The sequence below is a fragment of the Aquarana catesbeiana genome, linkage group LG10 (genome assembly GCF_042186555.1).
Source record: "Aquarana catesbeiana isolate 2022-GZ linkage group LG10, ASM4218655v1, whole genome shotgun sequence".
Classification (NCBI taxonomy): Eukaryota; Metazoa; Chordata; class Amphibia; order Anura; family Ranidae; genus Aquarana; species Aquarana catesbeiana.
The window spans coordinates 81,497,130-81,524,163 of NC_133333.1; the positions used below are offsets into that span (position 1 = coordinate 81,497,130).

At 40.1% G+C, this 27,034-nt stretch overlaps 1 protein-coding gene across 13 annotated transcripts in view; it reads left to right on the plus strand.

The window, feature by feature from the left end:
• LOC141110752 (uncharacterized) overlaps positions 1-26,585 on the plus strand; it is a 263,647-nt gene extending 237,062 nt beyond the window's left edge. For all 13 annotated transcript variants that reach the window (XM_073602320.1, XM_073602329.1, XM_073602321.1 and 10 more), the window contains 18 exons: positions 1,303-1,340; positions 1,747-1,773; positions 4,067-4,178; positions 6,017-6,115; positions 11,144-11,166; positions 12,061-12,166; positions 12,975-12,994; positions 13,981-14,001; positions 14,798-14,900; positions 15,857-15,909; positions 16,013-16,118; positions 16,733-16,828; positions 17,460-17,527; positions 18,850-18,879; positions 18,977-19,082; positions 21,482-21,574; positions 21,725-21,795; positions 25,546-26,585. In XM_073602320.1, the coding sequence (XP_073458421.1) occupies positions 1,303-1,340; positions 1,747-1,773; positions 4,067-4,178; positions 6,017-6,115; positions 11,144-11,166; positions 12,061-12,166; positions 12,975-12,994; positions 13,981-14,001; positions 14,798-14,900; positions 15,857-15,909; positions 16,013-16,118; positions 16,733-16,828; positions 17,460-17,527; positions 18,850-18,879; positions 18,977-19,082; positions 21,482-21,574; positions 21,725-21,795; positions 25,546-25,833 (1,460 nt within the window). In that variant the 3' untranslated portion in view covers positions 25,834-26,585. The remainder of the gene's footprint in view (positions 1-1,302; positions 1,341-1,746; positions 1,774-4,066; positions 4,179-6,016; positions 6,116-11,143; positions 11,167-12,060; positions 12,167-12,974; positions 12,995-13,980; positions 14,002-14,797; positions 14,901-15,856; positions 15,910-16,012; positions 16,119-16,732; positions 16,829-17,459; positions 17,528-18,849; positions 18,880-18,976; positions 19,083-21,481; positions 21,575-21,724; positions 21,796-25,545) is intronic.
• Positions 26,586-27,034: the final 449 nt, after the last annotated feature.

The following is a 27,034-nucleotide window of genomic DNA, read 5'->3' on the forward strand; positions in this document are numbered from 1 at the left end:
CGTGTTGCCCCTGTGTGAATGGGGTCAAGGGATAGCAAATGTTCATTTGCATTTCATTAAGGTAAATCCATGTTCATTTTGAGTAACTGATCATGCACAAATGGTAAGAAGTTTTGTTACCTTAACCACTTCAGCCCAGAAGGATTTACCCCCTTAACGACCAGGCCATTTTTTGCGATACTGCACTGCGTCGCTTTAACTATCAATTGTGCGGTCGTGCGACGTTGTACCCAAACAAAATGTCAGTTTTTCCCCACAAATAGAGCTTTCTTTTAGAAGTATTTGATCACCTCTGCGGTTTTTATTTTTTTTCGCTATAAACAAAAAAAGACCGACAATTTTGAAAAAAAAAACAATATTTTTAACTTTTTGTGATAATAAAAACAAAATGTAAAAAAAAAAAAAAATTCTTCATCAGTTTAGGCCAATATGTATGCAGCTACATATTTTTGGCAAAAAAATCACAATAAGCGTATATTGATTGGTTTGCGCAAAAGTTGTAGCGTCTACAAAATAGGGGATAGATTTATGGCATTTTTATTATTATTTTTTTTTTTTCTAGTAATGGCAGTGATCAGCGATTTTTAGCAGGACTGCAACATTGCGGGGGACAGATTGGACACTTTTGATGCTTTTTGGGACCACTGACATTTATACTGCGATCAGTGCTATAAAAATGCACTGATTACTGTATAAATTACACTGGCAGGGAAGGGAGTGATCAAGGGGTTAAGTGTTCTCCAGGGAGGTGTTTATAATGGTGGGGGGAGGGGACTGACTGGGAGTATAGAGAGATCACTGTTCCTGATCACTAGGAACAGCTGATCTCTCCCCTTGTCAGAATGGGGATCTGCCTTGTTTACATTGGCAGATCCCTGTTCTGCCTCTCTATGGAGCATCATGGCCGTCGACCACGCGCATCGGCTCTGGTGCTGCGGGCCCACTGTATCTATTGCACAAAGCGCTTTACCGGTATAGAAATGCATGCAATAGAGCCATTATACTGCGGTGGCTGGTCAGCAAGTGGTTAATGCATTCTCTGCATTAAGGTAAAAAAACCTTCCGCATGCAGCTCCCACTTATACTTTCCTGAGCCCTATCTCGATCTAGCGATGTGCACGAGAGCAGCAGCTCTCTCAGCTCTCTTCCTCCTCATTGGCTCAGAGACAACAGTAGGAGCCATTGGCTGCTGCTGGTGCCAACAGGATTTGGTGGGGGGTCTACAAAAACAGCTTTCTGTTAGTGTGGTGCTGTGATTCCATAAGAATATCTAGAGCTGATGTTTTTCTCTTTACATTTTAGCAATACTAACAACACCACAGCCACCTCCACCCGAGACTGTAAGTCACTACTCAATATTCTACCAACACAAAGCATCATTTTAATTTTGTTATTTTTATTTTTTATTATTATATATCGTTCTAATGCATTTTATTGTTGATGTTGCTGGTGTTATTGTTGTTATAATAATAGTAATAATAATCATTATTATTATTACTATTATTATTTTTCCTAAATTATATTTATTTATATTCCCTAAATATACTTGCTTACTATCTACATTTCTGGATGTCTAAAATATTAAGTTAATTAATTTTTATTAATATTAATTATGGAAAATAGCATGTTTCTTAAAAATTTGGCATTTGATATAAAATGTGTCTATTGTCACAACACTGACAAAATATGACTGCATTTTAATACATTTTAGCTATAACTTACATTTTTCATTCTATTCATCCATAGATCACACCCACTCAACCTCCACCCCCAGTAAGTTAAGCAAGTTGTTCTCTTTAGAATGTATGTGTAATTTTTGTATGTGCTAAGGGAGCAGTGTGAACTCAGGTAAAGTAAAGAATATACATTGAGAGAAATACATAGGCTGACATTGATGAGCTTTCTCTTAGAAAATGCTAGTTGCCTGTCATCCCTGTCCATCCAGAGGAGCCTTACCCAGTCACTGATACAACTTCTTACTTTGTGCTTTGTTTGATGCATTCAGATTCCAGTGATTTAAAAAGTAATGAATAGGTCAGCAATAACAGCCTATAGACTGTATATATTTTGCTGTATGTGTTCATGTACTCTAGAAATCGTACTCTCCCAAAAAGGCAAGCAAAGGCAAAGATCTTTCGAGTAAAACTATAAGCAAAACGTTTTGTTTTTTATTTAGATAGGGTTATAACCCCTGTCAGGGTTTTGTTTTGCCAGCTGTGTACCCTTGGGGAGATTTACCTTCACTTCCTGTCCCATAGCCAAAACAAGAGCTGAGACTAAATCCCTGCAAATTAAAGAAATCCCTTGGGGCCCCCAGATCACCAGAACTAGGGTCCCCATAGGAAGATTTCCCCTCTATTACTTTTCTAGGAACAGCCCAAAGTTTGTGATTTTCTTTTACTTTCAATTATAATGGTAAACAGGGCAAATATAGAAGGTGAATCTCTCTAAAGGGTTACAGAAAGCAATAAAAACACGCCAGATGCCCACTCTATCCAAAACAAAAGCAATGTTTTAGTGATTCTTAACCTCTTTTTTTAAAATAATAAACATGTCATACTTACCTGCTCTTTGCAATGGTTTTGCACTCAGCAGCCCGATAATCCTCTTGTGGGGTCTCATGCTGGCCCTCCTGGCTCCTCCTCTTCGCCAAGTGCCCCCATAGCTAGGTTTGATCCTTGTGCAGGATTGATGCCAAGCTGTGCTGCCTGCGTCCAGACACAGATAGCGTGATGTGGCCCTGCCCCCAATTTGCTAATCTCAGGATTTGATTGACAGCAGCAGGAGCCAATGGCACCCACTGATGTCTCTCTGTCTTGTGAAATGAGAGAGCACAAAGAGATCTGCTGCTCTTAGGCACAGGGCTGGATGGAGATCAGGCTCAGGTAAGTATTTAGAGGGGGCTGGGGATTATACTGTTCACAGAAGGTTTTTTTTTACCTTAATGCAGAGAATGCATTAAGGTAAAATAAAAAATTAAACTTGTAGAACCACTTAATGCATGCAGGATTCCTTTAGCTATTCTTACTCTCATTACTGACATAGAGACAGTGTGGAGGCTGTCATTTGATAAAACAGCAGGGCCTTGCCCACTCATGTCAGAGCTGCCCCACATATGAATAGTGGTCTGATAACTGTGGGGCAATTATCAATATGCAGCAGACAAGGTGTAGGAAGCACAGATCCAAAAATACCTTAAGCAGAAGCAGGGAGATTATTGCACTGCAGGTATTCAGGTACAGCTTCCTTTATAGGAAACAAAACAGTGAGCAGCACAGTAGTGACATCTCCAATTCTCACTCCAAAACTCATAAAACTACAAGTCAGAGGCAACAGGAAGTGACATGCTCTTTTCCAGAAGGATTTAAAGTGGTAGTGAAGTCCTTTTTTTATTTATACCTACAGGTAAGCCTATAACAAGGCTTACCTGTAGGTACAGTAAATATCTCCTACAGGAGATATTTACTTTAGCAGCACCAGTGATGTCACCAGTGCATGCGCACTGCACTCTCAATGGACCGTCCATTGAGAGAGCCATGCCGCAGCCCTGACTCCTGCACACATGCACGGGAGTGATGTCATCATGGCTCAGACATTCAAATGGCCGCAGCCTATGAATCCGGTAGGAAGACCGGGTAAAGATGGAAGCCGTGTCAGCAGTGATAGCGTACTGCTGGAAGGCTTCGTTTTCAGGTGAGTTTTTTTATAATGTGCTACTAGCATACTAGCACATATATGTGCTCTATCTGCAATATGCTCTAGGTAGAACATTTTATGTTTTTCTTTTTTGCGATTTACTGCCTCTTTAAAAAAAGAGTACATTTTTGGGGATGCTGCTTAGGTGCAAAAAAAAAACATTTTTAGATGTTTCCTTATAAAATAGCAAAATAGTTCAGGTCCACTTTAATAATAAATCCTCCTTTTAAAGCAATGGAAACTAGGTTGAAGAAAATAATACTTTTCGCTGAACTATCCTTTCTCTTACTAATAACATGTTTTCCTATATTTGATGATTTTACACATATGTGCAGGCACTTACACATAATTGCATTTTTGTTTCCAAAAGCCACCATGCTTGGATGTACTCTGCCCTCCTGTGACTTGTAAGAAGATGGGTGCAGAACCAGTGGTAATGGAACCACCTTCTGCCACTCACTGCTGTCCAGTTATTGAATGCCGTAAGTTGACTTGTACAAAGCAATATATTGTTAGATAACACCGTAAAGAAAAAGCACAAAGCAGGAGGCAGAGAGTGGCCGCAGTAAGCTGCATCTGTCGGTCATTGTCTCAATACCCCATGTAAGGGAAAATACGCCCTTTAAGGGCGGGGGGGGACTATTGCGGTACTAGATAAGGTGAAATATTCAGTACAAAAAAATAAAGAAAAAAATATAAAAGAATTTCATTTTAATAGAAAACATGATTAAAAAATGACAATGTCACATACAGTTGTAATTAAAAACGGAAGCAGTAAATACAACCAATTGGATTACAACCCATAGTAATAGTGGGCACAGATAGAGCTTGGATTCTCGACCGGTTTCGCGGTTTTAACCGCTTCCTCAGGAGAGCAGAATCCGTTCAGCAATTCCCTGTGGGTGTACAAGGCCCCAAGTGGTTCCCCCTGTGGCGGACACAGGGGATAACAGACAGCCTCCCAGGAGTACTAGTTATTGTAGACACATAGACTGGAATGATTGCGGACCATATAGTAGAGGGTCCTATAGCGAATATATAGGGGACATCAACCGCTGTAAGGATGGCACTGCAAGCCCCTCCTCCCCTCCACACACAGGTGGGCTAGAGATGTATATCAAAGAGGGTCACAGCCAAGGCCACAGCGGTATCCTCGATGAGTGCAGTGTCAGAAGGCTGTAAGCTGTAAGCTGTAAGCTTACAGCCTTCTGACACTGCACTCATCGAGGATACCGCTGTGGCCTTGGCTGTGACCCTCTTTGATATACATCTCTAGCCCACCTGTGTGTGGAGGGGAGGAGGGGCTTGCAGTGCCATCCTTACAGCGGTTGATGTCCCCTATATATTCGCTATAGGACCCTCTACTATATGGTCCGCAATCATTCCAGTCTATGTGTCTACAATAACTAGTACTCCTGGGAGGCTGTCTGTTATCCCCTGTGTCCGCCACAGGGGGAACCACTTGGGGCCTTGTACACCCACAGGGAATTGCTGAACGGATTCTGCTCTCCTGAGGAAGCGGTTAAAACCGCGAAACCGGTCGAGAATCCAAGCTCTATCTGTGCCCACTATTACTATGGGTTGTAATCCAATTGGTTGTATTTACTGCTTCCGTTTTTAATTACAACTGTATGTGACATTGTCATTTTTTAATCATGTTTTCTATTAAAATGAAATTCTTTTATATTTTTTTCTTTATTTTTTTGTACTGAATATTTCACCTTATCTAGTACCGCAATAGTCCCCCCCCGCCCTTAAAGGGCGTATTTTCCCTTACATGGGGTATTGAGACAATGACCGACAGATGCAGCTAACTGCGGCCACTCTCTGCCTCCTGCTTTGTGCTTTTGCATTAGACACTTGGGATGATGGTACTTTTATTGGGTATTGTATTTGTTTGACTTAGACGCTGTTTCCTTACAACACCGTAAAGAAGTAAAAAAAAAAATTGTTTTCAACTATTTTCACTAATTTTTCATTTTACTGTAAATAGCTTTCTTAAAACAGAAGGTTGTTTGCTTTTATCGCAAATCCCTCCACCCCCCTCCCCAAAAAAGTGTGTAGTCCTATTTTAAGGCTAGGAAGTGGAGCCATACCAATTATTCTTTTTGCAGCATGGCCAACTGTGCAATCATATACTCAATTAATCCAAACTGCCTATCTCCATTTCAGGCTAGTTAACCATCATCAAAGCAGTGTATGAGAGCCCATGTCAACATAACATGTCTGGCTGTACTTTACCTTTAATTCTGAAAATACAATTTCTAGTTCATCGAATTCTTGCTTACTGTTTAAGGTGTTGTTTATTCTTTACATGCAGAATGTCAAGAGAAATGCAATATTCCCACATGCGATGATAACAGGCCACCACTGCTGCTTGGAGACCCTGAAACAGAGTGCTGTCCCGAGCATCAATGTCGTAAGTGTCTTTATAGCAGAAGAGTAAGGGAACTTTGCAGCAGACCTTGCCTAAATGTCAAACTATCTTTGCTTTCATTAGAAACCATTCAGAATACAGCTATTTTTTCCAATGCAAATTCTAATTTAATAAATTATTCTAAGCTGAAAAATATTAGTTACACTTTATATGAGTACCAGTTCTTCACAGTGTAATAGACTTCCAAGGATTAAGACCTGCCCTAGTCAATAAAGTATGATGATGCCTGCACTGTTGTAGTGATGGAGAAATGATCAGGTCCCAGCTTTCCCCAAGGCTATGGCTCTCCATGGCAAAAACACTTTCCATGGGCAATAATTTTAAAAGGCTAAAAATAAAACCTATCTCGCTCATGGCCAAAGTTAAAAAAAAATAGAAGAGAGCTTTTAAAAAATAGAAAAATGAAGGAACACTACCATCTTTTAAATGTTACAAGGAATATAACAGAATGTGTAAAAAGGAAATCAAGGCCACAAAAATTAACTACAGATTGCAAAAGAGAGAAGGACAAACCCTAAAAAATCTTCAAATACAGTAGGTGACCGCGATATTGTGTCAATCTCACTGCTTTTCTCGGCGAGATTTGACACTTAAGAGACCGTCGCAGGAGCCAGCGCCGAGATGGCTCACTCATCGGGAAAAGAAAACTTTTTTCCTTTCGCGATGAGTGACAGGCAGTGCTGACAGCTGTCTGGTATGAATCCTGAGGGGGAACGCCGCGCCAAATTTTAAATGAAAAAACCAGCGTGGGTTCCCCCCCAGGGGCATACCAGGCCCTTAGGTCTGGTATGGATTGTAAGGGGAACCCCCTACGCCAAAAAATCGGCATGGGGGTCCCCCCCAAATCCATACCAGACCCTTATCCGAGCACGCAGCCCGGCCGGTCAGGAAAAGGGGTGGGGACGAGTGAGCGCCCCCCCTCCTGAACCGTACCAGGCCGCATGCCCTCAACATGGGGGGGTTGGTGCCTTGGGGGAGGGGGGCGCCCTGTGGGCCCCCCATCCCAAAGCACCTTGCCACATGCTGATGAGGACAAGGGCCTCTTCCCGACAACCCTGGCCGTTGGTTGTCGGGGTCTGCAGCGTGGAGCTTATCGGAATCCGGGAGCCCCCTTAAATAAGGGGGCCCCCAGATTCTGGCCCCCCCACCCTATGTGAATGAGTATGGGGTACATGGTACCCCTACCCATTCACATAGGGAAAAAAGTGTTGATAAAAAAAACACACCACACAGGTTTTAAAAGAAATTTATTAGGCAGCTCCGGGGGGGTCTCTTCCCGACTTCGGGGGTCTTCTTCCGACTTCTCCCGGTGTTCCGCCTCTTCTCCTGGGCCCCTCCGCTATCTTCTTTCAGCTCTCTTGTTAGCGGGGACCCGGTCTGCTGCCGCTGTCCGGTTCTTCTCCCGTATCTTCTGCCGGACTCCCCCGCTATCTTCTTCCAGCTCTATTGCTAGCGGGGGACCCGGTCTGCTGCGCTGTCTTGTACCCTCTTCTTCTCTTCTTCTGATGTTGACATGACGCTCTCTCCTGCTGGAATGGTGTGTCCGAGCTGCGGAGTCATTTATATAGGTGGTGACCCCGCCCCCTTGTGAAGTCACTTTCCCAGCATGCGCAGGGACTCTGGGGTCACGCCCCCTTATGACGCCAGAGTCCCTGCGCATGCTGGGACTGTGACGTCACAAGTGGGCGGGGTCACCGCCTACATAAATGGCTCCGCAGCTCGGACACACCATTCCAGCAGGAGAGAGCGTCCTGTCAACATCAGAAGAGGAGAAGAGGAGAAGAAGGTACAAGACAGCGCAGTAGACCGGGTCCCCCGCTAGCAATAGAGCTGGAAGAAGATAGCGGGGAAGTCCGGCAGAAGATACGGGAGAAGAACCGGACAGCGGCAGCAGACCAGGCCCCCGCTAACAAGAGAGCTGGAAGAAGATAGTGGAGGGGCCCGGAGAAGAGGTGGAACACCGGGAGAAGAAGTCGGAAGAGACCTCCCCGGAGCTGCCTAATAAATTTCTTTTAAAACCTGTGTGGTGTGTTTTTTTTATTAACACTTTTTTGCTAGGTGAATGGGTAGGGGTACCATGTACCCCATACTTATTCACATAGGGTGGGGGGCCGGGATCTGGGGGCCCCCTTATTAAAGGGGGCTCCCGGATTCCGATAAGCCCCCCGCCCGCAGACCCCAACAACCAACGGCCAGGGTTGTCGGGAAGAGGCCCTTGTCCTCATCAACATGGGGGCAAGGTGCCTTGGGGTGGGGGGGGCCCAACCTAAGGGCCTGGTATGCCCCTGGGGACGCCGTTTTTTTTTCATTTAAAATTTGGCGCCGCGTTCCCCCTCAGGATTCATACCAGACAGCTGTCAGCACTGCCTGTCGCTCATCACGAAAGGAAAAAAGTTTTTCTTTTCCGGATGAGTGAGCCAGCGCGACATGCACAGTTCCCTGTCACCGAGAACCAGCGTGATGGGATCACGCTGGAAACACAATCTCGCGGTCAGGTACTGTATATTAATAATAGAAAAGTCAGGTCTGAGCATGTAGGCCCTTTATAAAATAATCTGGAGTGAGTAACTGGGGACAAAGAGAAGGCAAATTTAATAAATAACTTATTCAGCTCTGTTTATACAAAGGAGTATGGGGAAGCTCATGTCCATAATGGGGATGATATTGACAGCCCCAAATGAACCACTATGGCTCAATATTGATATGGTCCAGAAATAGACAGAATACAGGTGTATAAGGTATAAAGTACCTGGACCAGATGGCATATACCCATGGGCCCTAAAAGAATTGAGCTCTGTCATTTCAAAGCCATTGTTTCTAACTGTTATGCCGCATACACACGGTTGGACTTTTCAGCTACAAAAGTCCGACAGCCCGTCCGACAGACTTTCGATGGACTTTTGGAGAACTTTCAAAAGACTTTCTAACGACCGGACTTGCCTACACACGATCACACCAAAGTCCGACGGATTTGTACGTGATGACGTACACTGGACTAAAATAAGGAAGTTGATAACCAGTAGCCAATAGCTGCCCTAGCATCGTTTTTTGTCCGTCGGACTAGCATACAGACGAGTGGATTTCTGGGTCAGGCGGAGTTACGACGTAAAGATTTAAAGCATGTTCCAAATCTAAAGTCTGTCAGATTTGCGACTGGAAAAGTCTGCTGAAGGGCCGTGAAGCCCACACACGATCGGATTGTCCGTCGGATTTGGTCCGTCGGCGTCCGTCGGACAAGTCCAGTCGAAAAGTCCGACCGTGTGTACGCGGCATTAGGCACTCTTTATAGACTGGCATAGTACTACTGTATTGGTGTAAAAGGGGTCAAAGTATTTTCTAAGTAACTACAGATTGTTAGTTCAACTTCTATAGTTGGGAAGATACTGGAGAGTTTAACAAAAGACCACATAGATGAGTTTTTGCTAGAAAAAAACCCAGATTAAGCAATTTCTGAGTTTTTGCTCATAAAAAAAAAACAAGGAATAACATGAAAGACAGAAGTTGCAAAACAAAGCTAATTTCTTTTTACACAGCTAATGTGTAAGGTAAAGTCTACAGGCTTGGAAAAAAATCAGTTTGTAAATGGATAGAAAACTGACTAAAAGACTGTATCCAGAGAGTAGTGGTTAATATTTCATACTCTGGATGGTCTAAGGTTATTAGTGGAGTACCCCAAGGTTCAGTGTTGGGACCCTTACTTTTTAATACTATTATAAATGATATAGAGTCTGGGATTAAAAGTACCATTTCAGTCTTTGCAGATGACACCAGGGTATGAGGTGGAAGAACATCTTTACAGGATGTCTCCAACTTGCAAACTGACCTCAGTGCACTGTTTGATTGGGCAATTGTGTGGAAATTTAGGTTTAATGTTGATAATGTAAAGTTATGCATTTGGGGCAAAAAATAGGCATTCATCATACATACTAGGGGGTGTACATAAATACATAAGTGATCCATATAGTGAACTTGGTAGAGATTTAATCACTTTAAAGGGCATCATATAGGACAAGAGGGCACTCGTTACGTCTGAGGGAAAGAGATTTAATCTCCATGTATGGAAAAGCTTCTTCACAGTAAGAGCTGTGAAAAAGTGGAATAGACTCCTTTAAGAGCTGGTTCTGGCCAGCTCAAGTAGATAGTGTTAAGAAAGGCCTGGATTATTTCCTATATGCACATAACTACTATTTATAATCAAAGTTGATCCAGGGAATATCTGATGGTCTCCTGGGGGATCGGCAAAGACATTTTTTTCCCCTGCCGGAGCAAATTTGATTAGACTTTATTGTTTTTTTTGCCTTCCTCTGGATCAACTGTGGGTTTTGGATAGTACATACGGAAATTTTCTATTTGAGTGCATTGGTTTTCTTTTTTTTTTTTTTTTTTCTTCTCTGTTGGTTGAATTGGATGGTCTTTTTTCAACCAGATTAACTATGCAACTATGTAACTATGTGTTATGTAGCAGTCACTTCTTCTGCTACCTATGCTGCTACATCATTGCCACTGATAATAAAAAGTGATCATCATGGCAGTATGTCAGTTGAAAAACATCAGTTAGCTTGATTAATAATGTTTTTAGATCATGTATTATTTGATTATGTATGTGTCTTACTGGAAACTATTTTAGTCCTTCAGTTCATTATTAGTTACTGAGTTGAGGATGTAAGGTTGTTCTTTGGCATCTTTGCCTTGGGTTCTAGTTGACTTTGTCTCAGAATGCTGGCAGATTGAATGATACACTTATGTTATTAATGCTTCTTTTGCTCCAGCAGTTATATCTCTATATTTCCAGTGGCACCAACTTGCTCTAGTTATAATTTTAAATAATGAAAAAAGGAGCAGGCAGAGTGGCAGGCGCATAGCCAGAAGGTCCAAAGAGGATATCTGTTTGCCTTGATTGCCATAGGTCTAAACATGCATGCTTTGGAGTTCACTAAGCAATGAATTGTTATGGTAATTGGGCTATGTTACAATTTGCTTATTTGTGTACTTTTTTTTTATCTTTTTCAGCACCTCCACCAACTCCACTTCCTGTAAGTTTTCACAGGTCAAAAAAACTTCATAGACAAGTCCACCCAAAGTTCATACTTCTGTTTTGGATGAATATCAGCTCTTGTTTTCAGGGTGTCCTTCATTGGCAAGAAATCCCCACCATAGTTTCTGGCACCACCTTTCCATATGGCCAATATAAAGCTGAAAAAAGGGTGTCATGCTAACTTTAATATTTCCTAATACTGTAGAAAATACTCAAATATTTAGCACCCATCAATGTGAGCATGACTCTTTAGCAATGGATTAGTAGTAAGTAGTAAGGTGAGTTCAGGAACTTGGGAGAGAATATCTGATCATCAGTGCCCCCAAGAAAAAAAGAAAAAGAAAAAAAGATATTCAGCCCAAATCATTCATCCAATACTAGAATATAATTTTTGTGTGGACTGCTCATTTAATCTTTCTCTTTTGGTGGGGGATTTCAGAGATTAGGCAATTCTCTGGGAAATATAGCATATTATAATTATCATTAAAAAGTGGATATTACTTTGCCCAAAATGTGTTGGAATATTCACAAACATTCTTAATATTGTGAATACAGGTGCGCTGGTGAAGAGCACACTCAGTATGCTTCCAACCATACAACTGGTATTAGATAATATTTCCAGCATGCACTTGATACCCGAATAGTCATATGCTTTCAGGGCCATATATTATGTTTTTTATATTGTACAGAAATTAACTGTTATAGGGTCTTCCTGTTGCACTGCAGCTTTTAATAGCCTTCAAAATGCATTTTAAAGTTTTTCATCACAGACCTACTCTGACATTAGATTGAAACAAAGTACATGCAAACAATTATTTTCCTAAGCAGGCCTAGTAACGATAATTGTAACATAACATGTCCTTTTAATTGTACTACTCTCTCTATGTTGTAGCCTCCATGTAGACATGTAACCTGCGCTCCTGAACCCACATGTAAAGAACATGAGTATAAGATTCAAAGTCCAACTGACGACCCTTGCTGCGATGCATTCTATTGCAGTAAGTGCTGACTTTCATTTAATTTGGATGCTTTTTTGATTTTCAAAGAAAAGCTTTTAATACAAATCATGTTACGGCAAGTAGACAGAACTAACAAATAAGGATAGTGCAAAAAAGTATTTGAAGATATATTCTAATTAGAAAGGAAATTAGAGGATATTAAGGAATGCAAAAAAAAAAAATCTGATGTCTTCCTGCACATCCATTGTTGATGCTTCAATGGTCCATAGTAATCTGATACTGGTTTGCATTTACAGTATATCTGTTATTAGACATATTCCTTAAAAAGTTCAAAGAGCTATTGCAAGTCTATGGAAAGGAAAAATGCTGCACATATATATTAAAAATACTAGTTTTTCTGTGCTTATATTAGATCAAGGAATAAATATTTTAGAGGGAGCAGCCATAATTATCATTACAGTTTAGCGTAGGCCGATGTAAGAGCTGTGTACAGTGACTATGTGTTTGTTATAAATAGTGCTGTATGAGGCCAGTCTTAGTCCTTGGTTGTAAAATGAACACTGTCCCAGGTGGGGGGACAAATAAATGTAGGTCATGTGTATATGCCATTAGGTTTAGTCAATAAGGTAAATTGCTGCAAACCTCCAGCCATCTTTTGACCTTTAACATTTTAAAATCTGATTGGTGGTTATTGGTCACTGCACTTTTCAATCTTGCATTGTCTTATTGAATAAACCTGTTGTGTTGTTTGGATGTTGATATAGGGTATGCTATACACAGCTGTAAGTTGCTTAATGAGTTATTCTAGATGGTAAGGTAATACCATATTCCTCTTTTTATTTTTCAGTTCCTATACCAACAACTTCAGTAAGTACAAAAATGATAGAATGTGTAAAATCTGAATATAATATAATATCATGGGACTATGAGGCTGATTTTGTAAGTTCGGTTGAAATACACAAATTGCAGGTAGAGCTTTGAATGAAAAAGCCCCACTGTATAACCACTGCATACCTCCTGACTGGCTAGACTGCATCATGACTGAGAGGACAGGATATCTGAATTGTATCTACTGCAGTTCCATAACACTTTCAGGCCTTGTACAACCTCAAGCACCTGACAGTACAGTGAATGGAGAATCAGCATGCTTGTTAACTCATCTCTCTGTTACTCTGCTCGCTTCCCCTATTAGCATGCATTTTGCCCTTTAATTGTCTCCTTGAGCGACTTACACTGATTGTATTTAAAAATATACATTCACCAAAGTATAATGCCTCGTTTCCACTGAGCGGATCAGTTCGGTTCGGTTCTGTACGGTACACTATTTTGAGCGTTTCCATTATGAAAGCGGCCCGTACAACTGAACCATTCTGGGTCCTGCTTCAGATGTGGGGCCATAGAAAATGGTACGGTTCAGTTAGGGCGGAGCTACGATACATTCCACTGATTGGCGGACGTGTGACGCCATGCTAGGCATTTTTTCTAAACCCACGTATGGCCCCTGGCCAAGTGGTCCGACTTGCAGTGGAAATGCTCACCTGAATAGGCTGGACCATTCTAGGCCTTCCAAACTGTACCGACCCGAACCGATCCACTCAGTGGAAACGAGGCATTAGTGAATACAGAGCTGCATTAATGTGTATTTTAATCTGTGTGCCTCAGCCTCATCTACCTATACAGAGGCTGGAGTAATGGAATATCTGTGGTATGTACTGGTATGCGCTGGCATCTTATGGTACTTACACTTATGCAATAGGTTTTTATTAATTAGTTTTATTGCAGCAGGTGTTTAATATTACCATTGATAAAATATACTGTATATAAATATTTATTTACATATTTTTTTGTTACAGCCTCCCCCTCCTCCTATAACAGTAAGTTTATTTATTTTTTCCTGATGATGTAATATTGTAGTAAGATATCAATGTAGTATTCTACATTGATATCTTATTGTAAATGTGGGTTAGTGAGAGTAATGCCCCGTACACACAGTCGGACATTGATCGGACATTCCGACAACAAAATCCATGGATTTTGTCTTGCATACACACGTTCGGACAAAGTTGTAGGAAAATCAGATCGTTCTGAACGTGGTGACGTAAAACACGTACGTCGGGACTATAAACAATAGTAGCCAATAGCTTTCATCTCTTAATTTATTCTGAGTATGCGTGGCACTTTGTGCATCGGATTTGTGTACACACGATCGGAATTTCCGACAACGGATTTTGTTGTCGGAAAATTTTATAGCCTGCTCTCAAACTTTGTGTGTCGGAAATTCCTATGGAAAATGTGTGATGGAGCCCACACAAGGTCCTATCACACACTTTCCGTTGGAAAATCCTATCGTGTGTACAGGGCATAAGGCTTTAAAGCTTAGAAGGTTTAAGCACAGGTGTATCAACAACTAGCCAACCCTCTGAAGCCCTCGAAAATCTTCTGCCCCTCCCCCTGTGTACTGAGCTCAATAGCGCAGCTGCGGCCTATTCTAATGTCTAAAGCCTTGCAGCAGAAAAGCTCTTCAGTACTGTGCGTGCCTGTACAGAGAGCCCTCATAGATTTGTATGGTACTTCTCACATCATATTTATAAACTTTCCTATCTCTAAGATGTTGTGTATATTAATTGTCAAATTAAAGTGATTTGATTATGTAACTCTTACTTCCTACAGCCTTGTGAAAGCAGCGGATGCCCACCAGCAGACTGTAAAGATGGTGAAAAAGTAGTAGAGATGCCAAACACAGAGGATTCTTGCTGTCCCTCATACATTTGTAGTAAGTACATTGCTAGAAGTACATTGCACTTCAGCATATTTAGCCTGAACAGTACACTGCTAGGGACCATACAAATAATATAAGTTGCTTGCACTGCAGGAAGTGTAAAAATCTCAGGAAATATTTGAATTAAAAAAAAAAAGGTTTTATCTAAAATGTTAAAGCGGGATTCCGTCCTAAAAAAAAAAAAATTAAAAGTCAGCAGCTGCTAACACTGTAGCTGCTGACTTTAAATAAGTACTTACCTGTCCTGGGTGCCCGCCCGTCCCTCGGCTCTCGGGTCCCGGCACCGCCATCCTAAGTAAGGGAAACAGGCAGTGGAGCCTTGCGGCTTCACTGCCAGTTTCCTACTGCGCACGCACGAGCGGCGCGGTGCTCTGTGAATGGCCCCGTGGTGTTCTGGGAACACACACAGTTCCCAGAAGACAACGGGGCCGCTCACCGTGGAGCAGAATGCACCGCGGAATAGGAAGAGACAGATTAGGAAGACTGCCTAGCAACAAGGGTTTAGGTAAGTTTAATTTTTTTTTTTTCAAATGTTTTTTTTTTTATTTTTTTTAGGATTTTTGGTGAATTTTTTTTTTCAGGGAGGCCCTCCACTTTAACAATGCAGTCATTTATATATCCCAAACAATCTTTAGCAGATTTAGCCTGAACTCTGCTCACACTTTTTCCTATCACGTGTTAAGTGAAGATGTGGCACTTTGTACCAGTCTTGACACAGCTGGATAAGAGGGGATAGTGGAAAGATGGTAGAGATTCCTGTCAATAGAACTCTAGTACCTGAACTAAAATAGCAGTGGACATTACTGTGTGCTAAGGAACATAACTCCATAGATGCTGTAGGACAGCTTTGCAGCAGTGCCCACATGAGAGACACATCCCAGAACATGCATCTGGTAATAATAGTAGTAGTATAGTTACCTGTTTAATGTGAAATGTATAATTTTCAACAGTACCTCCACCTCCACCATCACCTACGCCTCCAGTGATTTCAACTACACCTATTGTAAGTACTATTGTGACTTAAGTAATCTCTCATCTACTTATATTAGGAGAAATGATAACAATAATGTGTGCCAACCCACATTTATTCTTCGTATGTTTTCCAGCCTATATGCCATGGTATCATATGCAATGTGCCAGTGTGCTTACGGAATGGAGAAATAGCAGCCCAGGTTCCCACCTCTGACCCTTGCTGTCCAGCATATGAATGTCGTAAGTGTGTTTGTGGACTATTTATGGAACAAATTGAAAGGAAACTGTATAGATTTAAATTTTTTAAGCTATTACATGTTTAAACTGATGTTTTATATCACTTTTAATATTTAAATACAGTCTTTATATTAGAAATTAAAATTCCAAGATGCACAAATGACACTGGTGTCACAGAGCACTATAGGAAATAGCAGAGCAGAATGTGTTTGCCTTCAGACTCCTTCTCTATAATTAAAACTCTCTTTTACCCCATCTAAAGATACAGCAAAGACGTGGAGAGAGGGGGGATTATTCAATTTTTTGGGTAGAATTTTGCTCTAAAGTGTCACACTAAGAAAAATAGCAAAATTGGTAATTTCATTGATTTACTCAGTTAATGGGATGAGGCTCTGTTCACTTTAGTAATCTTTCATGTGCAGATAACAGATTGCACACGAGGGAAATTTCAAAATTAACATACACTTTACCATAAGCTAAGAGAGCATTCAGTTTGGCCGGTCAAATGATGCAGCTCTCTGTAGGTAATGAAGGTGAATCTCCAGGGCTTAATTTAGCCTACACACTCCAAATGATAGTCTAATAAAATTAGAATAAATATGCTTTTTGTTTTACAGAGTGTTATCCATGCCCACCACCTCCCTATTGTGGTGATAAGCAACCAATTGTGAACTTCAACCTGGATGCAGAGTGTTGTCCAATATATGAATGTCGTAAGTATTCATGCATATGCTTCACACACACACGCGCGTTTTCCACACTTCCAGAAGACCTCCAAGAAAGGTCTCACCGCAATATCACATAAACAATAATTGAAAAAATAAGACCTGCTTTGTGTCTACCTATATATATATCTGTCTTAAGGTGCAAGTCTAGGTCATGAAAAAATATATAAAAAATAAATTTTCTCTTCCATTCATTGTGACTTTGTATGTAAACATCTGCAATGAAGTACCAACAGAAATATAATTCACTGAGGGATGCTGGCAATGCCATGTTATACTTTTCTTTTGCATTAAGACATGCTACCTGACTAGGTACTGACAACCAATTTTGGAGTTAGCCAATGAACTTTATTTGAATATTCAGGAATTAAGTAGATCTCAGCAGGTTGTTAAAAATAGAAGACAATATGGAGCATGCATTTGAGCAAAAGAAAGTTTAGCTCACAAGAATCACTGAATGCCCATGGGGAAAACACACAGGAATCATAATTTGATAAAAATTCTAACCTTAACATAAAAAACAAAACTGGAGTTCCACTTTAATAATGTATGTCCATTTCCGAAAATAGTGACATGGGATATATGACTATATAGGACTAACATATTCTTTACTTTTCAGCACCACCAACACCCATAACACCACCACCGCCGCCACCACCACCATCAACACCTGAACACACTACTCCAGTAAGTAAAAAAGAAATTATATTGGTATGCAAAACAGTTCAGTCCTTCTTCTGAACATTGGGAGATATTTATTAGAGCATTTGTATATTAAATAAAATGCTGTTTTTTACATTAAAAAATTTTAGCATTAACCTTTGGGTCTATTTTACAACCAAAGCAACTATGTCTAGTTTCTATCTTTTGCCGCAACTGCAAGCACCTCTTTTGCAAGTTAATATTACCACACATCTGTTGCAAAACTAAGAAACTCTAAGGAGTATAGATATTCTAATTTATTATGTAACTTTGCATACAGGTTTTAAATCTGTATCTGACTTGCAATATAAAATACCAGATTTGACAGATCAGCAACCATAATCACTAAGATAATCTTGATAAATATTCCTTATTGCCTTTGGTGACCTTTTTATATCAACATTTCTGATGTAACTCAGAATATTAATGGTTGGCATCAGGGTGCAAGGTTATATTTTATATATATATATATAGAACCTTATGCAAAGAATATTGATCCCCTGACAGTCTGATGTCCTAATTACTATTCTATCCTACAGACACTATCATGGTAGGGACACGTTTGGATGGGCCGTTTAATTCACTAGCATGTGTATTGTGTGTACCTTGGAAAAGTCAACTCAAACATGGCAAGAGTGTACTAACCCCACTTAGATCCTAGTGGAATTCTTACATGGCACTACATAGCTGTTAGTCTCCAGGGATAACCAACATCCTTGGTGCTTTTAATTTTGTTATGAGTGCAGGGTGAGATGCTGTTATCCCATCACAACCAATTACTGATCAAATATTTCAGCATTTCAGCTACCAAAAAAAAAAAAAAACCCAGACACTGACACTTTACAGACAGGGTCTGCAGCAGGAAGGCCTCTATTAGAGTCTCGTGAGGCAGCAGGTGGTTGAGCCTGTACCAACTAAAATGATAATTTTAGTCTGTGTCGAAAACTCTTTTCATTTTCCATGAATAGCAAAGTTTTGAATGTATGCTTTAAAGTAGAACCCAGTCTGTTTTTTTTTTTCTCTTTGTTTTGTAGGGAGGTATTAGAACAAATGTTAGCTTTTAGTTGCTCTCTATGTCTCCATTGGGGGACGTCTCACTAAGGGAGACACAGTTACTAAAAGTAGACAGAGTTTCTAACCCTTACCTATGTTATCCAAACGAAAGTCTGGCTGGCATTCCACTTATAAGCACTTTTCAAAAACTGCTCCATGGACATCATAATCAAACAACACTTCTTGCCTTCTACATTGAAAGTATATGTAATCTGTTCTCTTTTTACTGAGTTTTCTGTTTGTTCTTTTTATAGAAAACAACTGTCATCATTTCATCAACCACAGTAAGTGATGGCTAAACTTTTTTTTCAATGAATAAGCAGTAAGGTCCAAGTGTTTTACTCCTTGTGTGTAACATGTTCTATTTTTTAATTTCTTTAGCATGGATGTAAGGACAGAATTTGCCCAGTCAAGCAATGCAAAGATTTTGAAAATGTAGTCACACATTTTAATCCAAAAGATCCATGCTGCCCACAACAGACCTGTGGTAAGTATAGAGAAAATAGTGATAGAAAAATAGCAAAATATTTCTTTATAGAAGGCATAAATAAATATCCCTATTTCTACAAATCAGTTCAAAGAGTGCTTGCCTTAATTGTATTGCATAAGGGTCACCAAAGGATACTAACTGAACACCCATAAGCTAGAGCAAAGGGCAATAAGTAGAAGTTCTATAATCAACATCAAACACTAACATTTCATCTAACTGATTGGGTACTGTAGAATAGTGTACTTTACTTTAGTGAGCTAGTAGGCATCCTTGCTGCTTTTCATTTTATTAAGTTCTCCATGAGTGTAGTGTGGGATACTATTTGCTGCACTTCTAGCACTAAATTGGAGGCACAATTCACTCCCCCTGTGGGCATTTTTGGAGAGCAGTAACATTTCTCCTTTATTTGCTACAGAGCGAAAAGGCAGGTGGCAGTACAGCAACAATGCAAGCTTGCAGTCTTTTTTTCTATTGCCCATAGAGGATAAAACCTGGCCGAAGTCCTTAATCTTGTATTAAAATAAGCAAGGTTTGCATTACCTGCATACTCCACAGTGACCTCTAATAGTGGGATTTAATAAAGCCGCTGCAACATTTTTCTGGTGTTAATTCCTCTTGTTACAGTATTGAGCCAAATTCGTAAAAGCCTTTGCAACACTTTTGGTTTCTAACAGTGACTTGTGCATCAAATTCAGGTAGTTCTAGATTACACCACTTTTATATTGTGGCACAATGATTGTGCCAAATTTAAAATATTATACCAACTACTTACTTTCTTACGAAAGTAGATCTAATTAAGACCAACTCTCTTTTGGCGTACAGAAAGAAAAACTGGTGTAGACAGATTTTGCAAAAGTGTTTCTCATGAGTTCTAAAAGTGGCACAGCATAAGTCAAATTCATATACAAGTTTAGGCAGGTAGATGCAAAGTTTTTTTCTCAGAGAATTGGCACAAGAACTCCCCCCCCTTCTGAGTCACTTCTTGTCTCTGCCCCTTACCCACCACTGAGCACCGTCCCTTGGTTCCAGCCCCTACCCACCTCCCAGTACCGCCCCCTTAAGAGAAAACAGAGCCATATATTATTTTGTGGAGTTAAATAACAATAGATCCCCTACCAGTAACAATAGCTCCCCCACCAGTAATAATAGATCTCCCAGCAGCCAGCATCAATAGAACCTCCAGCACACCTTGGCATCCCCTGATATTACATACAATTAGTGCTGGAGATGCCAGAACTCCGTTCCTCCACATTCCCGCTAAAAAAGCCCTGGGTAGAATAATGTTGCTCATTCTGTGCCACTTTTAGAACTCATGAAAGACACTTTAGCAAAATCTGTCTGCAGCAACGTTCATGAATTCCAAGGTAAATCTGTTCTTATGAGCCCCTATTATATTAGCAGTCTTGGAGGCAAATCAGTAGGATGTGATCCTTTTGACTGATACATTCATGCTCATTATCAAAGCAATTTTCTGTGTAAGGTTCCCAGCACTGTATTTACCAATGTGAATAGTGCAGCTGTCTACCATTTTATCCTCTAAAATAAAGCCCCCCGTTTATCTGAACACTAAACATTCTCTAAAACCAAAATAGTGTTTACTATTAGGCCCAGTGGGCCCATGCCTATAGGCAGCACAGGTAAAGAGGTACTTTTTCTGTATAGTTGTAGGTCACACATTTGTTCCCATCATCAATAAGAAAACAATCATCTCATATGAGCAGCTTTACAGATGTAATTCTAGCAGACGGGTGTTGCTTTGGCTGCCAAAGTCTGTGTGCCTACAGGCTGCATCGATGGAAATCTAACTCTGCCTAAAACAAACCTCACCATTTAATTTTTTCTATAAAACCTTAAAATTAACCTGTGTTTGCTTATGCAAAGCACAGCAACAGGCTCACTTTAATTCCTAATTCCCCTCTTGTATATACTGTAGTCATCTTCCCTTTGTTCCAACAAGCATTTTGCCATGGGAACAATGAGAAATACCAGGTACTGGATACGGGGATCATGTCACTCCTCCTTTCATGTAACAGTGCTGTTGCTTGGTGACTAGCCTATGGCTGTATCTGGATCTAACTATTATTAATTTTTGCTCCCATTGGTAAAGTGACTGAAGAAAAAGTAAATATTAGATTCAGCAGGGGCTGCCTTTAAAAACTTTTAGATGCACATCTTAGCAAACTAAATATACAGGGCTATGGGAATGGGTATTGGAATAAACACACACACACCACACAGGTTGAAGTGGATGGACTGGTGTCTTTATTCAACCTTACCAATTATGTAATTATGTAACTTGTTGCATTGCTCTGTATGCCCTGTTTGATCTGTATATGTATTTTTTTTCTTATTAACACTGTGATACACTGTGATAACTTCGTATTCTTTTTCAACAGAATGTACCTGCAAGACTATCCCATCTTGTGACAGTGATGAGAGGCTGGTAGCAGTGCGCCAGAATAACCAGTGCTGTCCGAAGCTCAAATGCGGTAAGTACTCAAATCTATCTGTGAGTGTGAAACTGAATTGTAAAGGTAGTCAATGATGGATACTTTATTTTTTGGATAATGTTCATCTATTGGAGGAGGAAGTCATTCCTGGAGTTAAACTGACCTCTTCTTCTTTCTTTCTGTGTTTAGAGAGGAAGAAAGATGAATGCCACCCAGTAAACACAGCAGTGAATCTACAATCCGGGCATTGCAGTGCCAATGTAAGTACAGTGCAATATAGTGCAAGCAAAGCAGCCCCTAGAATGTCTAGTCTAATGTTATTATGTTCTGGTACATTATAATGCTGTTCTATGACCAATTCATATTCAGCGCTTGCACTTATAAACCAGAGAAATTTGTTTCACCCATGGACCTATTGTATGGTCTTGCAAAAAATAATTTATTTGCTTTATATTCCAAAAACAAAAATATGTAACACAACTAAATAAAATAAATGCCTTTTCTAGCCTGGCTAGTGTTTGGATTAGGACAGCTACAAAGTGCAAATTGTACTCTGTCATTTTCTTTCAATTTTGGATAAAACTTAAATTACATTTTTGTTCAAAGCATGACAAAGGCATTTTATAATTGAAATGAACGCATTTTTTAATTATTTAGTGCATTTTTCATTACTGTGAAATGGAGAGATTAAGTATACTATGTACATCATAGTTACATAGTTACATAGTAGGTGAGGTTGAAAAAAGACACAAGTCCATCAAGTCCAACCTATGTGTGTGATTATGTGTCAGTATTACATTACATATCCCTGTATATTGCGGTCATTCAGGTGATTATCTAATAGTTTCTTGAAGCTATCAATGCTCCCCGCTGAGACCACCGCCTGTGGAAGGGAATTCCACATCCTTGCCGCTCTTACAGTAAAGAACCCTCTACGTAGTTAAAGGTTAAACCTCTTTTCTTCTAATTGTAATGAGTGGCCACGAGTCTTATTAAACTCTCTTCTGCGAAAAAGTTTTATCCCTATTGTGGGGTCACCAGTACAGTATTTGTAAATTGAAATCATATCCCCTCTCAAGCGTCTCTTCTCCAGAGAGAATAAGTTCAGTGCTCGCAACCTTTCCTCATAACTAAGATCCTCCAGACCCTTTATTAGCTTTGTTGCCCTTCTTTGTACTCGCTCCATTTCCAGTACGTCCCTCCTGAGGACTGGTGCCCAGAACTGGACAGCATACTCCAGGTGCGGGCGGACCAGAGTCTTGTAGAGCGGGAGAATTATCGTTTTATCTCTGCAGTTGATCCCCCTTTTAATGCATGCCAATATTCTGTTTGCTTTATTAGCAGCAGCTTGGCATTGCATGCCATTGCTGAGCCTATCATCCACTAGAACCCCCAAGTCCTTTTCCATCCTAGATTCCCCCAGAGGTTCTCCCCCCAGTGTATAGATTGCATTCATATTTTTGCCACCCAAATGCATTATTTTACATTTTTCTACATTGAACCTCATTTGCCATGTAGTCGCCCACCCCATTCATTTGTTCAGGTCTTTTTGCAAGATTTCCACATCCTGCGGAGAAGTTATTGCCCTGCTTAGCTTAGTATCGTCTGCAAATACAGAGATTGAACTGTTTATCCCATCCTCCAGGTCGTTTATGAACAAATTAAATAGGATTGGTCCCAGCACAGACCCCTGGGGGACCCCACTACCCACCCCTGACCATTCTGAGTACTGCCCATTTATCACCACCCTCTGAACTCGCCCTTGTAGCCAGTTTTCAATCCATGTACTCACCCTATGGTCCATGCCAACGCACCTTATTTTGTACAGTAAACGTTTATGGGGGACTGTGTCAAATGCTTTTGCAAAATCCAGATACACCACGTCTACGGGCCTTCCTTTATCTAGATGGTCTAGATTGATCATATTATGGCTGCTTACAGTTAACACAGTAAAGGGATGAAATAGGAACAATTATTAATTAAATATTTAAAGTGTTTTCCTTCTAATGCATAGCTTCTTGGACTTGCACATACAGTAAACACTCCAGTGAAAATATGTGATAACAATTTTGTTCATGAATGAAGCTTGCATACACTGTTCATTTTCTTTATTCACACAGGAGACACAGAGTGGAGGGAGACAATTTGTGGAGGAGGAGGGAGGGAGTGTATACATCCACATGTGTAACTCTACAGTATAATCATATGGGCTGCTCAGATGTGATAGGGGGGAAATGCTCAGGGTAAAAAATACACTGAAAACTGAGCATTTGCATTAGCTGCCAACACTGATTTACAAAATTCCCAACTGCAGTGGGGACATGGATAGGGGGGGTGGGGGGGTGGGGGGTTGGGGGACAGAGAATCAGGATCAACCAGTTTTTTTTTTGTGCAGAGTATAGAAAATGAATCCCGTAGTGACTGAGCGAGTATGAACAGCATGTAATACAGCATTTATTGATATTTTTTAACAATGTGGGTTTAATGACACTGTAATGCTCTATTGTTCCACATCAGAGTGCTATCTTGTTTTAGTGACCCCCTATTACTGAGACAGGAAGTGCAAGATTCCCTCCTCTATAGGGATATGGAAAGCAATTAAAACACTTTGGCTGGAGTTTTACTTTAAATATATAATATACAGAGATAAACTGAACAGCTCAAGAAGAGCTATAAAAGTTGTTGTTACTCCCTTCAACTCCTTCTCTGCCTATAGTCATCCTTCTAAAGTATAAATATATATGTTTGTATAATAATGTTTTGTATGTATGTATGTAATATTCTGTATTTTCATTGAGAAGATGTTTTATGTGACATTAGACCAGGCATGTTCAATATCTTCTTTAGCTGAACAAATCCCCGAGCTCCGCGCTCATTGATAGAATGAGCTGGCACGGGGTGGGGGTGGGGGTGGGGGTGGGGGTGGGGTGTGGTTGGGCGTGTTCAGAAGTCGATGTGCCCGAGCCGCTATGAAGCTGACAGTGTGCAGAGCCAATCACAGGCACTGTGACTATTCCCGATCAGATGCAGAGATCGGGGAAATGTCACAATGCCTGTGATTGGTGGTGGCGCTGCACGCTGTCAGCTTCCTTGCAGGCTCGGGCATATCGACTCCTGAACACGGATTTGTTCAGCTAAAGAAGATAGATATATTCACAGCAAAAAAAACATAACACTCTCGAGCTTGGGGGCCACAGATGGATATATATGTAAATTCCAAGTGGGGGCCACATCAAACCGGAACGCGGTTCCTTTCAGTCAGTGAGAGGCACTGGTGGATTTGGCTGGCTAAAGAAAAGATTATTATTTAAAAAAATAACAAATGCTCAAGCTCATCCTTACTCCAAGAGGCGCTTGGGGATTGGTCAGAGGCTAAAGAAGAGAGGGAGATATATATATATACATTTTTTTTTTTTTTTTTAACACGACACGCCTGAGCTCATCGTTACCTTGAGAAGAGAAGATATATATATTATATATCATCATATATTGTCATCAATGTTACGAAATGAATAGTATTCCGTTTGCAATAAACTTTGCATAAAATATTTAATTTGCATTTAATTTTAATGGTTCAAAAAAAGTCAGGTAAAATGGTCGGCCCTCACGCATGTTCACTTTATGAAATCTGGCCCTCTTTGAAAAAAGTTTGGACACCCCTGCATTAGACACATGCTTGTCCCATATCTTGATAAGGGATATTAGTTTCCTGTATTTATTATTTTTTTTACTAGTGTAAACATGGCCAGACAACCAACTTCTTTGATGCATTTGGCCAGCATAAAATGTATGGCAATATGTAAAATTGGTAGTTCTTGGTTTAATACAGAAATATATAGGCATGTTTATAAGAATGTGCAGAGAGGTTTGGTAATGTGTATTGCATGCCATGCTTGTGTATCACATCTGAATCTTATAGATATAATCTGCTTGGATTTCACAAGAAACCTTTTTTCGATGTATCATATTTAACTATGTCTAATGTTTTAATTTCTCTGCTTTATCTCCAGGTCATCCTCGCCACTTGTAGTGGATATTGTCACTCCAAGACAGAATACAGCAAACTGTGGGCCCCAGTTTCTCAGTGTAGATGCTGTTCTGTAACATCAACACGTCCTAAGAACTTTGAGCTGTCCTGCCAAGATGGCTCAAGAGCCCATATAACAGTGCAGGAAGCATTACAGTGTGGATGCCGCCACTGTTCTGAAGATGGGGGTAGTGGCGATGGGAGTGGGAGTGGAAGTGAAGATGATGGAAGTGGGTTTACCTTATGGTCAAACTTTCAAGAGACAAACTAAATTTTAAGGATGTAACTATCATCTGAAATAGACAAAGCTATTTACCAAAGTTGTTACTTTTATTAACTCTTTGAAACAGAACTAGTTTTAGAACAGTCTATTACAGTATATACATTCCTTGTTCTCTGCACATACTTGTACCTGTCACCACCTAGTGGTAGAAAGCAATATGACAAAAAAAAAAAAAAAAAACTTTAGAATTAACATTCACAAGATTCTTCAACTGTAATTATTTTTGTACTAACAAACATTATGTAAAAAGAGAGATTCCAGAATTTATTTCAACAAGTCATATGAACATTGTCGATAAAAAAATTCTTTAATTACAAGCACATAGCCTGGACAACCAGTGGTTTTACTACTACATTATCATTTTACTCTGCAGATGCATTTAGTACCATCAGTACAAATGTTGTTTAATCTAGATAAAAAACAGCACACACTCAGGAACTGAGTTAGCTCTATCTCAGTATTGTATATTCAGATTAAATGTGAATTTGATCATTTTGAAACAACCCTCATATATTTACATCCCACTGAAATATGTTATAAATGAAGGACTTATTTTGATACCGGTCATGAAGAACGTTTGTGAAAGTATAAATAGATTGTGAGTTATTTTGAATGTGATGTATATAAAGCAATGTGTTGAAGTACAGTGTGGTTTTAATTCTCACTGTTTGTTAAGGCAAGATATACATTTGATTTATGAAAACTTGATGTGATTCCCTAAATAAAATGCTTTCCATCAACATTTGTGAATTCTCAGTGCTTATTTGTGGTGACTATTACATAACTACAAGTCATAACTGCAGATCTGAGCTACTTTGGATGTACAGTAGCAGCAGGGTTATCAGTGGCTGCCCAGTTTAAACTCTTATATTGTATTATCTGCATAAGCATGATATCAAGTGGAGAAAGCCTAACGCTGATGATTTCATTGGAATGCAAGTCTGTTAGTTTTAGTCAGCAAGAGTAGTGGGTTCAGGGAAAGGAAAGGTACCTGCTCAGTATCCGATTTACATATTCTTCCTATTGTATTATATGCTGACTGCCCTTCTCCTATTGGTTGGTATGTGACTTGTGTCTCTTATCTGCCAAGCTACACAATTACTGCCCTGCATGTTTCCCCCAACCTCCATTAATACTCTTTTTTTAGTTTACAGTTATTACTTGCTGAATTGCCAATTTTCCTAACTGG